Below are 15,597 nucleotides of genomic sequence, written 5' to 3'. Positions count from 1 at the left end.
CTCGTCTGATCACTGCTTCATTCACTTAATACCGACGCACGAGGCGAGAACTTAAATGCTGCGAAGCCTACGGTGAAAACAGTCAAAAAGTGGACCAATGAAGCCAAGATGGAACTTCAAAGCTGTTTAGACTGCACAGACTGGAGTGTCTTTGAAAATTCAGCCGGCAGCCTGGATGAATATACGGACACTGTCACATCCTATATCAGTTTCTGTGAAGAGGTTTGTGTACCAACAAAATCATTTCGGACATTCAACAACAACAAGCCGTGGTTCACTGCTAAACTTAAGCAGCTTCGCCAAGCTAAGGAGGACGCATAGCAGAGCGGGGACAGGGCCCTGTATAATCGAGCTAGAAACCTGCTGACTAAAGAAATGAACATTGCAAAGAGGATCTATGCAGCAAAGTTGGAAAAACAGTTTAGCGCGAACGACTCGAAATCAGTCTGGCGTGCATTCCAATCGCTGACCAATTACAAGCGACGATCTCCCCAAGCTGAGAACAATAGCACACTAGCCAACCACTTGAATACCTTCTACTGCAGATTTGAAAAGGACAGTTTCACTCCACACACCCAGCCAGCCACATCACCGACCACTATCACACCACCGACTTCTGCATGAACAGGATGTGAGACGCATCTTCAAACAACAAAAGATTAACAAACCGGCAGGCCCAGACCATGTGTCCTGCCTCAAAGTCTGCGCCGACCAGCTCGCTCCAGTCTTCACTCAGATCTTCAATAGATCTCTGGAACTGTGCGAAGTACCATCCTGTTTCAAACACCCCACCATCATTCCAGTCCCCAAGAAACCTGCAATCTCTGGTCTGAATGACTACAGGCCTGTCGCTTTGACATCTGTGGTCATGAAGTCCTTTGACCGTCTCATGCTGGACCACCTCAAGAGTGTCACAGGTCCCCCTGCTGGACCCCTGCAGTTTGCCTACCGAGCGAACAGGTCTGCGGATGATGCGGTCAACATGGGACTGCACTTCATCCTAGAACACCTCGACAGTGCAGGGACCTACGCGAGGATCCTGTTCGTGGAGTTCAGCTCAGCGTTCAACACCATCATCCCTGAACTCCTTTCAACCAAGCTTCTCCAGTTCAGCGTCTCACCTGCCATCTGCCAGTGGATTTACAGCTTCCTGACGGGCAGGACACAGCAGGTCAGGCTGGGGGAGGCAACCTCATCCACACGCAGCATCAGCACTGGGGCGCCCCAAGGTTGTGTCCTCTCCCCGCTGCTCTTCTCTCTCTACACGAACGACTGCACCTCAGCGCACCCGACTGTCAAACTCCTGAAGTTTGCAGATGACACCACTGTCATCGGCCTCATCGAGGACGGTGACGAGTCTGCATATCGACAGGAAGCGGAGGGGCTGGACACAACCTGGAGCTGAACACGTTCAAGACTGTAGAGATGATTGTGGACTTCAGGAGGCATCCTTCGCCACAGCTGCCCCTCACGTTGTCCAGCTGCCTTGTGTCAACCGTCGAGACCTTCAAGTTTCTGGGAATCACAATCTCTGAGGACCTGAGAGACAACCAACATCAACTCCGTCCTCAAAAAGGCCCAGCAGAGGATGTACTTCCTGCGGCTTCTGAGAAAGCACGGCCTGCCACCGGAGCTGCTGAGACAGTTCTACACAGCGGTCATCGAATCGGTCCTGTGTTCTTCCATCACAGTCTGGTTTGGTGCTGCTACAAAAAAGGACAAACTCCGACTGCGACGGACAATCAAAACTGCTGAAGGATTGTCGGTACCCCCCTACCCACCATTGAGGACTTGCACGCTGCCAGAACTAAGACAAGGGCGTGCAAAATCCTCTCGGACCCTCCGCATCCCGGTCACCGGCTCTTCCGGCTCCTTCCCTCAGGTAGGCGCTACCGATCAGCGCAAACTAGAACTAGTAGACATTCCAACAGCTTCTTCCCTCTTGCGATCAACTTCTTAAACACCTAAGCTATAATTCCATTACAATAAGCCTGGCAATTTTTTGACTTGAGTTCGTTGTCACATTTCTGTGGGGCCAATTATGGATTACTCGTGCACTCACTGTAGTTGTCTCGCCACTGCTGCACTATTTGCATATACTGGCCACTCATGCCAGAGTAGCACCTGCTCCATTTGCACACTGATTGAGGAGTATCTGCAACATTTGCACAATCGACATTGTCCCAGATGATCGCGCTACTCGTCACTTTAAACCGCATCCGCTCCTTGAAGTCTCGGCGCCCTTTGCGCAATGGTCATTGTGCAAAGGCCGGGGATTGAACCCCGGTCCTCAGAACTGTGAGGCAGACGCTCTAACCAGTCGTCCACCGTGCAGCCTATCTTAAAACAATCTGTTTTAAATATTTCATATTTCATTTCAATTGTCTGCAGAGGGATCAATACCAAATAACTCCACAAGATGGAGCCACGCGTGATGGAACCCAATTTGATGGGCAGCATGAAGCATGTTGGGGGAATCAAACCTGATGCATCGCGGTCACGGGCTGCATTCTTAACCGCTTGTGCAAAGCCGAACAAGCAAGGGGATGTGATGGAAGAGAGCGATGTCAACAAATGTCACCTTTACTTGCGGAAATGTCCTCAAAACTCCATGTGTTCCAAAAAACTGGCTGTTTCTCTATAGAGTTTGGTGTTCTGTCTTCGTGTCCTTTTAATATAATTGACAGCGGATGGTTGTTTGTCTCTATGCGCCCTGCGATTGGCTGGTCCGCCTCTATCCCAATGTCAGCTGGGATAGGATCCAACGCACCCTAAAACGACCCCCGTGAGGATATATAAGATCCAAATCCAAATCCAAATAATATTTATTGGACTTAGTTATTGAGAGAGCGAGCGAGCGAGAGAGAGAGAGCTGATCATCACCATTCATCTTATTTTGTTTCGATTGTTTTTTGGGGTCGGGAGTTGTCACGCTTCGTGAGTTTCAGTCAATAGATTTATAGATAGATGAAAAAAAAGTGTGATACAAAAAAGGCCACTTCATTGCATGGGGTGGATGCGGGGGGCTTTGCATACGTCAAATCCTCTCATACGCATGAGTTTTGCTGTCTGGGACGCTCAAAGCTACCTTTTCTAGCTCCTTAGAGAATTTCCCACCCAACCTGCGGGGCATAGCCACGAATCACATTGTACATAAAAGACTAAAACGCTTCAACCGGCGATGACCTGGTTACAATTTCAGCGTAAAATATTGTGTGCGTCTTTGTAATACTTTAAAAAAGAGCGGATGTCATCTTGTAAATTCTATGTGGCTCTCATGTTCTTGTTTTGTTGTTGTTGTTCACTGCCGAAGGGTTTTTTCTCTCTTGCGTTAATTCCTTTTTAATGCGGTGGTGTGTCTTTGTATAACAGAGGAATGCCTTTTTATGTGGGTTTTATTTTTTTTTAAATCACTCATCTTTCATCCCTTTTATTTATCGTGGTATTTACTTTTTGTGTATAGAAGCCTTGGTCCGACACTTCAATTGCGGTGAAAGGTTATGTTCATCGGGGAAGGGTGGATGTCCACATTTGTGTCTCAACTTGAATTGGAATTGTTCCCAGCTTTCTTTTTGATGTGCAATCACTTGAAGCCTAGAATCGAAGAAAGGCTTTTCATGACAATAAAGTCGAGAATAAGGGCTAATGAGTTCCACTGTGAGCAACAGTTAGCGGCGTATCCCAGAACAATAGAATGGCAAATATGATTCAAATGACTCATTCTGAAAAAGAACATTTGGATTGATATTGTCTTGTCATCGTATTGTTGCGAGGATTGGTTGCGTTTGCATGACGACACTCACAGATATCTCCTTCGGTCGATTAGACACGCCCATTTTGAGTTCTGTACCGACGGTGGCCCTAAGCTACGGAGGTCAAAGTCGTCGGCGCGTTCCGCGCGTGTGGACGGCAAGAAACCCCCAAAAGGTCAAGGATGCCAGTGCATTGTGTCATTGTGCTGCATACGGTTGGGTAAAACGAAGACAAGGGAACTGAGAGTCCCTTTCCCGTGGAAAAATAGGTTTGTGCCCCCCCCCCCCCCCCAATGCCGTATATTGATAGCATACGCTTTAGCGGTAACAAAACAGTCAAGTTCGTGAACATTGGTGAAGACATGAGAAAGTTCCGGCTAAATTGGAGTGTTTTGTATTGCATTATACGGGAACGACGACCTTCCCAACATGGCCGCCAGTAGGCACGTTGGTTCTCCCACCCTGCGACAGCGCGCTGTCGTATGGGGCCTTCCTATCTGTGGACGACGCTCGTCTCGACCGTAACCACACGCGCCTCCGCACGCCGCACTAAAACGTCCTGAATTTGGACCAAACGTGCCGAATCGCAGTAAGTCAATCACTGCTTTACTGGACTAAGAGACTAAGACTTGATTGGTTCAGCTTCGTGTCCGGTTGAAGTCGTCCGGCTTCTCGGCCTAGTTTAGCTTAGCATGCTAACAAAGAAAGCGTTCCGTTTCTGCCACCTACACTTAGCCGTTGACTCTTAAATGGAGAAAAACAACAGCTCGATTCTCTCTCTCAGCAACTGAACTAATATCCCGTAACACTTGATTTCCTTCATGGTTTTGTAGCATGTCAACAATACTGTACCATAATATTAAAGTCACGTAACGTGGTGACTTTTAACTACGCCACTGCGAACTACTAAAACCCTAACAAAACTTTAAAAAACTTCCAAAATCCACCTGAGCCAAGCACTGTGTGTTTTTATTACGAGACATAAGAATTCGCCCTTTGCGCAACGGTCGTCGCGCCGGACAATTGCAATATGAGGTTACATGTTTTTCAGTAGCTGGACTGGATTGCAGTTTAAAAAAAAAAAAAAAAAAAAAAGTAAAATAAAAACGAAATCCTTAATACGTAACTCTGGTACAAGTATGCCGTGACACCTGTCCAAGCCGGTTTCCTGCATTGTGCTCGTGTTTCCTGTCTGGGAAACGCTGGTTTAAACCGCAGTGTCGGCGGAATCTGAATCTTGATTGAATTGTTTCACGTGTCCGATTTGTAGAGCGGGAAAGCGGGCGAAAATGCGGGCGAGGAGGACAGCGGAGTACCGCGAGGAACCTTGGCCACCGAAAGAGGAGAAGGAGCCACGAGGTCAACGACCGGACGCCGCGTTCGATCTGCGGCCTCCGACTGTGCCACGCGGCGCAGGTTGGCTCACTTCTTAAGGAAATGCATTCTAATTTGAATAACAGTCCCGTGTTTATTCAAGGTCGCGATGACGAATCGATACAATTGCTAAGTCTTGTCAACGGAGTTCGTTATCCGCTCGTTGTGTGCGTGATTATTAATGAAGTTAACATCCTGACACGTCGCGCGACGAACGGTGCGGTAATCACGCAGAAGAAGAAGCAAACGGGAAAAGGGAGGTGTGTCGTCTCGAACAGGTTTCAAATATGGCCGGGCACGTTTATTTGTATCGGGCGTTTTCTTACTTCGCCGACAGTTTCGGCTGTCGCTCCGGCCTTCGTCGGAGCTGTCGCCGCGTCCCGGTGCGACGTGTCTTTTCAAACCACCGATCCGCTCGGGGAAACCTTCCCAGCGGAGTCCCTCGACCCGATCCGGGCTGCGCCGCAGTTCGCCATGTGAGTTTTTGTTTTCGCGGGCGACTTGGGAACCGAATCCGTCCGGATTGCACTCCGACAATACAAACCGATACTATGGAAACGATATGCAGATGACACCCTAGAAATAAAAAAAAAAGAGTTTACAGACCATCCGAACCCAATCGACAGTACAGTCACACGCGGAAACTAAGCGGACCGCATCGGACCTGGACTTAAACATACACCGCAATGAAGATGTGGTGTATGAGTTCCCCGTTCCCCCCCCAAAAACCGAACAAAACGAGGTACGGAAGGTTCTCCTGGATGATTTCGTTCCTCCTGGCGGATCGGTTCTTGCGAGAGCCGCCAGGAACTCTTTGAGGGGGCCAGGCCGCGCTGACGAACGCCGATTGGTTGACAGACCTCCGCGGGCGTTTCCGTTTCCGTTCGCCGAGCCGCCGCGATGCGGTGTTACGGAAGGCCCGAATCGAGAGGATTCAAATATATTGAAAAGCAAAACTTCGAATCACCGATCGAGCGCGGCGGCGGCGGCGGCGGACCTCCCCGCGAGATCTGCCGTCCGCCGGCCGAGCCCAGGCGGGCGCGTGCGTCTTCCTCGGCCGCGCCGGAGGAGACGAACGCCGGCGGTGACGCTCTTACGGTCCAATCCTGAGCCGAAGTGACCCGGTCGTCAATTCCTTTCTTGATATCGGCCCGTCAGATTAACGACGACGCGGATGCCGATAGGGAAAAAAACCATCAAACGAACACAGCGGTGAAAACAATACCAAAAACCCGAAAAGCATCTCGTCCACCCCAAAGACCCGAGAAATGCGACGGCGTCAACGAAATCTTCGCGTCCCGCGACAGCAATTTCAACAATGTGCTGTTTCTAAGCTGCGCAGGTTGGTTGTGCTTCAAGGAGAAGTTGGGACTGGCTTCAAGGCCAATGGCCACCACACAAGATCCCGTTCACTGCCACCAAAGGATCCAATGCAGAAGTGGATCCAACATGGTTCATGCATTTTTGTCTCATGTAAATTGTGTACAGTTACACTTTTCTGTCAAAAAGGACTTTTTCAGTGTTGCTTTCTTTTGTTCAGATGTTTGACATTTTCACGCAAGAAAGATGTTCTGGCCGATGTGTCTGCTATCACAAAAAGGGTCAGATTTGCCCGGACGCAGCCCATATTTGACTGCTGATTACTAAGGGACGGTATAAGCGAGAGACAAACTTTTTTGGGGATGAAAGAAGAGAGTCCGATCTTTCTTTTGGCGTTTACGTCGTCACAGCACACAATGTTCCGCATCGATAGTCGTGGAAAATGAGTGAAATTGCTCAAAAATGCCCGGCAGTCTCGGGGTTCCCCGCTCAGGAAACGGCCGGCAGTGAATGAGTTAAAATCATTTTCAAACATCGAAGAAGAGCAAAGTACAGAAAAGTAGAAGACAACTTAAAAGCATTTTAAAACTAAAGAGGAATATGACGAAACGTGCACAGAGCAAGAGAGATCAGATGAGCGATATAGTGCCAAAATATGCTATTGAATTCGTGCCGTCACATTTGAGTTGTACAGCCGGGGTCACGACCCTTCGCCCTTCATGCGTCCTTGTCCTGTCCTGTCCTGTCTTGTCCTGTCCTTCCCTCGCCGGGTGGAGCGCAACATCCCCATGCGGCACTCCTATTTAATGTTGGAGATAATGGCATGATTTACTTCTCTCATTTTTAATTTTAACCCAATTACTAGGTCAAAAAGAGACCCTAAAATTGGGCTATTCACCTGACCCAGCTTTTGGGTCAAAGTTTTACCGGTGGGGAAATAATCTCAACGACAATAAGTTGAGTTAAATTGATTACAATGTCCAGGGTTACTGCCAAAGAAATAAGTCAACAAACAACCATTCGCACCTACGGGCAATTTCGAGTCTTCAATGAACCTACCGTGCGTGTTTTTGGGATGCGGGAGGAAAGCCACGCAGGCGCGGGGAGAACATGCAAACTCCACACGGGCGCCGCCCCTGCGTCAATCAATATAGTACAATTCTTCTGGTTCAATAGTGTTGACGATCAGAGAGTGCAAATAGGTCTACGAAAAGGCGTCAGGCAAGGCGACGCACTCTTTACAGCTTGCTCGCCTTGAAGAAAAAAAACCTTCATTTGGGAAAAAGAAGGAGGAAAAATGAATTGAGCCATCTTCGCTTTGCAAACGACATCGTTTTATTCTCCTCCGATGCTGAACGACGACAGCGTCGTATTCGGGAATTCGACTTAGGGAGCCGTCGCTCAGGTATCGAAATGAACAAAAACAAAACGGTCACGCTCCATCGTGACTGCCCACGGAAAGATGCCAAAATGGACGACTGTGTCCGAGACGCAACATCTATTTAGGCCAACTTGTAACGATAGATGGACTTGGACTGCGAATGCCAAAGTCATACAAAGGCCACAATCTGAGCGGGAAAATGATGATAGACACACACACACACACACACACACACACTTTTTTGACGTAAATATTTTCAAAATATTTTCAAAACACCAAGACAAATAAAAAAACACGTTACTTCTGGAATACCAACATTAACAAAAAAAACCAGCTAATTGTGCCAGTTGTAAGTCTTACAAAATAAATAAGTACTGAAATAATAAGTAGTTAGCATTTCACAACACAACAATCACCTGACTTGAATCCAATCGAAAATCGATGCAACGAACCGAAACTCAAGGTGCATAAAAGAAGTCCACAGAACCTTCAGCATTTGAAGACCGCTTATGTGGAGGAATGGGCCACCGGGTTTCTCCATCCAGGAGGCGTCTTGAAGCTGTCATTCCAAACAAAGGCTTTTGTACAAAGTATTAAATATGTACCAGTCGGTGTGTTGAATACTTTTTCCCTGTGTTATTTCACATGATTACACACAACTTAATTTCGGAGTTTCGTTTTTCGACTGCCTTGGTATGGGTGGATTACTTGGGTTGTTCCTAGCGTTTGAAATAGCACCTTCGGAAATATATTTGAGAAAAAAATGCTGACGTGTTAAATACTTATTTCAGCTGCTGTGTATACATATAGATAATTCGATAAAACCATTTTCATTGCAATGACATTGTCGCAATGCACAATATGAAAGAAAAGTGTCACGGAGGCTACGATTCGTAACTTTGTGACACGACGATTAATGACGCGAGCTAGCTAACTAGTCTGGCTAATCACGGTGGAGTGACGTGAGGCGCACAGACAGAGCGGTGCTTTTCCCGTGTTTGTCAAGTAGGAGCGCGTGTTTTATTTTTTTCTGGGGGGGGGGGGGGTTAACGTAATTCCCCCCAACACACACCCAGGAATGTTCGTGTATGTGGGTACCAGAATGTTTAAAACATGTAAACAGTATTTACATATTTGAGACAAAGATTCCAACAGATAGCGCTGAAACAAAAAAAGGTTATCACAAACACAACACTAAGATACAGTATGCGAGACAGTCAACAGCGTGGACGAGACTGGCGAGGCACAACAAGGGAAGATGCTGGCTGAGGCTGCGATGATGCGCAGCCAATCAGCTCACGGTATAAATCCACTCCTGGAATTAGCAGGTACTGTTGTCACCGGGGCGGCGCGGTGGCCGACCGGTTAGAGCGTCATCCTCACAGTTCTGAGGACCCGGGTTCATTCCCCGGCCCCGGCTGCGTGGAGTTTGCATGTTCTCCCCGTGCCTGCGTGGGTTTTCTCCGGGCACTCCGCTTTCCTCCCGCATCCCAAAAACATGCATGCTAGGTTGATTGACAACTCTAAATTGCCCGTAGGTGTGAATGTGAGTGCGAATGGTTGTTCGTTTGTAGGTGGCCTGCGATTGGCTGGCTACCGGTTCGGGGCGTACCCCGCCTCCTGCCCCAAAATAGCTGGGATAGGCTCCAGCACGCCCGCGACCCTAGTGAGGAGAAGCGGCTCAGAAAATGGATGGCTGGATGGTTGTCGTCACCAGGAAAAGAGTGAGTAAAGTACTCCGCCACCATGGCCTGTATCCACACTCACCACACAAGACCCCATTGCTGGAAAGAAAAAAAGCATGCCTAAGCTCATTTAAACTTTGCTGAAGAACATTTGGACAAGCCAGTTAAATACTGAGAGAATTTATTTTGGGCGGACAAGAGCAAAATTGTACTGTTTGGATGCCATAATGAACACCACATTTGGAGGAGAAATGGTACTGCACATCACCCTAAAAACACCGTACCAACAGTGAAGTTCGGAGGTTGGATTATGATGGTTTGGGGTTGCTTTTCAGCAAATGGGACTGGTAAACTTCACATGATTGAAGGAAGGATGAATGGGCGAATGTACCGAGACATTCTTGACAAAAATCTGCTGCCATCTACGAGGATGATGAAAATGAAACAAGGGTGGACATTTCAGTAGGATAATGATCCACAACATACTGCCTAGGAAACTCTCAATTGGTTTCAAAGAAAAAAAATAAAGCTGCTACAATGGCCCAGCCAATCACCTGACTTGAATCCAGTTGAAAATCTAGGGAAAGAACTGAAACTCAAGGTCCATAAAAGAATCCCACGGAAGCTTCCAAAATTTGAGGACTGCTTGTGTGGAGGAATGGGCCAAAATCACACCAGAGCAATCCATGAGATTAGTTTCTCCATACAGGAGGTGTCTTGAAATTGTCGTGGCAAACAAAGGCTTTTGTACAAAGTATTACATACCAGTTGGTGTGTTCAATACTTTTTACCTCTGTCGTTTCACATTATTACACACAACTTAATTTCTGAGTTGATTTGTTCAACTTTCTTTGTATGTATGAATTACTTGGGTTGTTCCCAAAATCTGGTGAAATGCTCATGTTCAGGACTCAAACGGTGGACGAACCCCGCCCATATAGCCGGGACAGTGACAAAGTTAGAGGGAGCATGTCGTTAACAGTATTAATTAAAGTAATTGTGAATTGCAAAAAAGTAATTGAATTACAGTAAGTTAGCACCCATTATTTCTGTCCTGTAATGTTGATTTGCCCTAAACGTATGTCAGTGGTCAATCCTTGCATGCTCCCTAGAGTTCATTGATGATTGAACTTTTATCTAAAATGCTAGAGCATAATTTGAGCTGGGACGGCTCCAACACGCCCACAACCCTTGTGAGGATAAGCTGTACATAAAATGGATGGATGGATGGATACAGTATAGAGTACACAAGTATATACAATAAATGAACAAGTCATGTAAATAGACACATTGCTCCATCTTGTGATCGGATTGGTGATCGGTTATCGTTTTTTTTTTAAACTTGCTGAACTTGCGGTGATCGGCCCCAAAAATCCTGATCACGTAAAGCCTAATTTTATTGTTGTTGTTGACCTGTCCGGTTTTTTTTTTTCTTCCAATTTTCCATTTTCTTTCATATGAACCTGAAATATTAATACAAACTCGAATACACAACATTCAAGTCACAACATGAGAACAGATTTACCAAACTGTGTGTTTGTCTTTTTGCGTCTTGCAGAGATCGCTGAGGCTCTTCGTCCTGAGCGGCAGGACCCGGAGCCCCCTCACATTAAAGAGGAAGTGGAGGACGAAGTGGTCCACCACATCAAAGAAGAAGAGAAATTGGAGCCCACTCCCCTTAAAAAAGAGGATGCGGAAGAGCACCCCCACAGCAAACATGAAGTAGAGGAGGACAACACCACGTTTCTATCGACTGGTGTCCCTTTGAAGACTAAAGATGAAGGCCAAAGTGAGGAGAGCGGAGGGGCGGAGCCTCCAAGCCGCAGCTCCAGTCAATACATAACAACAGAAGGTGATGGAGACCCCTGTGGAGGATCACAACCAGACGGACTCTTTGCTCCACAATCAGATAGTGACTACATGATGTCGCACTCTACTCACACTGATGAAAGTGATGATGATGGACAGTCGGAAGTTGACATGACATGTCACACTGACAACAAACAATGCAAATGTTCTCAGTGTGGGAAAACATTTGCTTATAAGAGCATTTTGAAACAACACGTGAGAACACACACTGGAGAAAAACCTTTTGCCTGCTCAGTTTGTGGTCTAAGATTCTCGAGGAAGGAAAGCTTAAAAAGACACACAAGAACCCACACTGGCGAGAAACCTTTTTCCTGCTCACTTTGCGGTCAAAGATTCTCTGAAACGGGACACTTAAAAATACACACAAGAACACACACTGGCGAGAAACCTTTTGCCTGCTCACTTTGCGGTCAAAGATTCTCTGAAACGGGACACTTAAAAATACACACAAGAACACACACTGGCGAGAAACCTTTTGCCTGCTCAGTTTGTGGTCTAAGATTCTCTGAAACGGGACACTTAAAAAGACACACAAGAACCCACACTGGTGAGAAACCTTTTTCCTGCTCAGTTTGCGGTCAAAGATTCTCTGAAACGGGACACTTAAAATTACACACAAGAACACACACTGGTGAGAAACCTTTTTCTTGTTCAGTTTGCAGTAAAAGATTCACCCGGAAGGGAGATCTAAAAATGCACACGAGAACCCACACGGGTGAGAAACCTTTTTCCTGCTCAGATTGTGGCCAAAGCTTCTCTATGAAGGGACACTTAAAAATACACACAAGAACACACACTGGTGAGAAACCTTTTTCTTGTTCATTTTGCAGTAAAAGATTCACTCAGAAGGGACAGTTAAAAAGACACACCAGAACCCACACTGGCGAAAAACCTTTTTCCTGCTCAGATTGTGGCCAAAGATTCTCTATGAAGGGACACTTAAAAATACACACAAGAACACACACTGGTGAGAAACCTTTTTCTTGTTCATTTTGCAGTAAAAGATTCACTCAGAAGGGAGATTTAAAAAAACACACAAGAACCCACACTGGTGAGAAACCTTTTTCCTGCACTGTGTGTGGGAGAGCATTCACTCAGAAGACATACTTAAAAAGACATACAAGAACGCACACTGGTGAGAAACCTTTTTCCTGTTCAGTTTGTGGTCAAAGTTTCTCTGTGAAAGGAAACTTAAAAAAACACACAAGAACCCACACTGGTGAGAAACCTTTTTCTTGCGCTGATTGTGGCCAAAGATTTTCTGAAAAGGGAAGCTTACAAAAACACACAAGAACACACACTGGTGAGAAACCTTTTTCCTGCACCGTTTGTGGTCAGAGATTCTCTGTGAAGGAAAGCTTAAAAATACACACAAGAACGCACACGGGTGAGAAACCTTTTGCCTGCTCAGTTTGTGGTCAAAGATTCTTTGTGAAGGAAAGCTTAAAATTACACACAAGAACCCACACTGGAGAGAAACCTTTTCCCTGCTCAGTTTGTGGTAAAAGATTCGCTCACAAGGGAGTTTTAAAAATACACACAAGAACCCACACTGGTGAGAAACCTTTTTCCTGCACCGTTTGTGGTCAAAGATTCTCTGAAAAGGGAAATTTAATTAAACACACCAGAATCCACACTGGAGAGAGACCTTTTTCCTGCTCAGTTTGCGGTCAAAAATTCACTCAGAAGGGAAACTTAACAGAACACACAAGAACCCACACGGGTGAGAAACCTTTTTCCTGCACAGTTTGTGGTCAAAGATTCTCTGTGAAGGGACACTTAAAAATACACACAAGAAGCCACACTGGTGAGAAACCTTTTTCTTGCTCAGTTTGTGGTCAAAGATTCACTCGGAAGGGACACTTAAAAAGACACACAAGAACGCACACTGGTGAGAAACCTTTTTCCTGCTCAGTTTGTGGCCAAAGATTCTCTTATAAGGATCAGGCTAAGACACACAAGTGTCCTGGTGAGAATAAAAGCGATCAAGATGCTTTTAATGAAAATGTAAATGTTGAATCTAAAAAGTAATTACTATGTTACTGATTTACAAAAATCGACCTTCTTGTATTCTGTGTACCAGATTGTATTCTATCTTCTTCTTCTTCATATATTTTCTAAAAGCCTCCAGCAGGCTAGTGTTGAGAATTAGCACTGGTGCCAAAATACTAGTTACAGGCGAGAACATGGGCACTAATTCCACAGTTCTGGACTCATAAATGATGTCTTCAGAAAAAGAGCCCTCCAAAATAGACTCAGTAGTAATTTTAGAATCACTTTCTGATTAAATATTCATCATCACGAGCAGGAGCCAATTACATTTCCTCATTGAACTTCTGTTTTCTATGGTGTAATGTTTGTCCATATTGAAAGTCTGGGTGAATTTTTTCGAACAGTAATGAATGAAAATGCTGATAGTGAAATATGTCGGAAGCCTTGTAGACGAGTGAAGAACCGAGAGAGCAGAAATAACATGAAAGCGAGAGAAGGCGGGAGCCAGGGGTTAAGTGCCCCGGGGGCGTGACAAAGAGGGACCAGACAAGACCACACCCATCAGTTCGAATCTCGTCTATAATTTTGATAAATGTGGTGTAAAGATCATATCTTAATTCTCAAAATCTCGTAATTGCACTTGTAAAGTTGACACATTGACGCAGACATCCAGGCGTACATTTGGAATAATTCCGCAGAGTTCGTCAAATATCGAAACAGACATTTATCCTCGGTTAAACATCAAATGAGAGTTAACGGGTTGCGGTTCCTTTCGACGCCAGCGGGTGTCGCCTTGTCCCAGCATGTGTTCCTATTTAAGAGGCAGGTGGTCCGGTGGAAATATCCGGGGGCCTTTGATGCTTGGGAGTTCAGACTTGGAGGGTAGATGTCAATTAGTTTAGGGTCCACGAGGCGTCTCCTCGGGGCAGTCGCTCAATTGTGAATTGATTGCACCACAGATGTATCGTATATGTGTGCGTATATATATATATATATGTACGAATAGATCACAAAGGCCTTTCTGGAGGTGACATTTTGTGACAGACGTGGACTTTGGGCGGCTGTCGTAACATCGGATGACCCATGGACGAGGGTCTGCCGGCCGAACGTGTTACGTGGCTTTATGTCTTGTAATTGCAGCTGATCTGATTTGATCTCATCCATATAATCTAAAACAAAATGGACTGATTGCTGTCATATTTTCAGAGGTTGAAGCTTCCAAGAGTAAAGATGTCCGCAGAAATTATGGTGATGATTGTTGACAGTTTTTGGGTCTTAAGCCGCTTTTATTGGGTTCAGGCAGTGAGGCACATTCAATTAGTAATGGAACATAATTTTGGGGTACTAGCTGTTCTTCATGTGATGCAATGATACAGTATATGACAGCAATATAAGATATATAGTAATACCAATTTGAACAAAGTGGCGCTTGGAAACACAAGCAAGCTGTATTTTGTCATTTTTTGTTTTTGGAAAAGGTGAGGGGATTCCACCTGACAGCTACGACATATAAAATGACTCATTACTGCCACTTCGAAGTATACATGCGCTGAAAAAGCAGCGTTCCAAACGCAATTCGTTATTTACCAATTGATCCAAAAAGTTTGGGATATTATTGGAAATGACTGCCAGTTTAATTTTCTTGAGCAAAAAATACATAAATCAGAATCGGAATCATCTTTATTGTTTGAGTGATGTCAATATCAAATAAGTGATTGATTGTAAAGAAACTTTGACTTTTGGTGGTGAACTGCAAAGTGTATTCGTAATCCTGATTAAAATACACTCATTTAAACAGTGACGGTGATTCAATTTGCTTGTGTATCAAATACATTTCCCTCATTAAAAAGAATGCCTGTTCAGATTGCGGTCAAAGATTCTCTCCTAAATATTGGCTTTTCGTGGTAAACCGTAAAGTGTACAGTACATGTGATCCATAATAAAATACACTTCTTCGAACAGTGAGAGTGACTCAATTTGCTTGTATCTCCAATTATTTTCTTTGGGGAGCTTAAATAACGTCACCGAGCTGTTCTGTAAAATCGAGGCATCCGGCGAAGACGCATCATCGGGGTGGAGCCATCGTTAACTAGCTAACTGCACGCTGGAGATGTAAATGGACCTTGTTATGGAAGCTAAGTGCAGCTAACTCACAACTGAGCAGCACATCCAAACGAAACAACGTTATTAGTTATTCAATTATCTGATTTATTTATATTATATA

At 45.3% G+C, this 15,597-nt stretch overlaps 1 protein-coding gene across 3 annotated transcripts; it reads left to right on the top strand.

The window, feature by feature from the left end:
- The first annotated feature begins 3,961 nt into the window (after nucleotides 1–3,961).
- On the top strand, nucleotides 3,962–15,174 carry LOC133398183 (gastrula zinc finger protein XlCGF57.1-like). 3 transcript variants are annotated; one of them, XM_061669765.1, is made up of 3 exons: nucleotides 3,962–4,021; nucleotides 5,023–5,168; nucleotides 11,071–15,174. In XM_061669765.1, exons 2-3 carry the CDS (start codon nucleotides 5,042–5,044, stop codon nucleotides 13,410–13,412), a joined length of 2,469 nt encoding a protein of 822 aa, XP_061525749.1. In that variant the 5' UTR covers nucleotides 3,962–4,021; nucleotides 5,023–5,041; the 3' UTR covers nucleotides 13,413–15,174. The 3 variants fall into 3 exon arrangements, with proteins under 3 accessions (XP_061525749.1, XP_061525748.1, XP_061525750.1); XM_061669764.1 differs by lacking the exon at nucleotides 3,962–4,021 and adding an exon at nucleotides 4,245–4,341; XM_061669766.1 differs by lacking the exons at nucleotides 3,962–4,021; nucleotides 5,023–5,168 and adding an exon at nucleotides 4,285–4,341.
- The last annotated feature ends 423 nt before the right edge of the window (nucleotides 15,175–15,597 follow it).

Source organism: Phycodurus eques, unplaced genomic scaffold (genome assembly GCF_024500275.1).
Source record: "Phycodurus eques isolate BA_2022a unplaced genomic scaffold, UOR_Pequ_1.1 contig_25, whole genome shotgun sequence".
Classification (NCBI taxonomy): Eukaryota; Metazoa; Chordata; class Actinopteri; order Syngnathiformes; family Syngnathidae; genus Phycodurus; species Phycodurus eques.
This window is presented reverse-complemented; position numbering and strand designations above follow the sequence as displayed.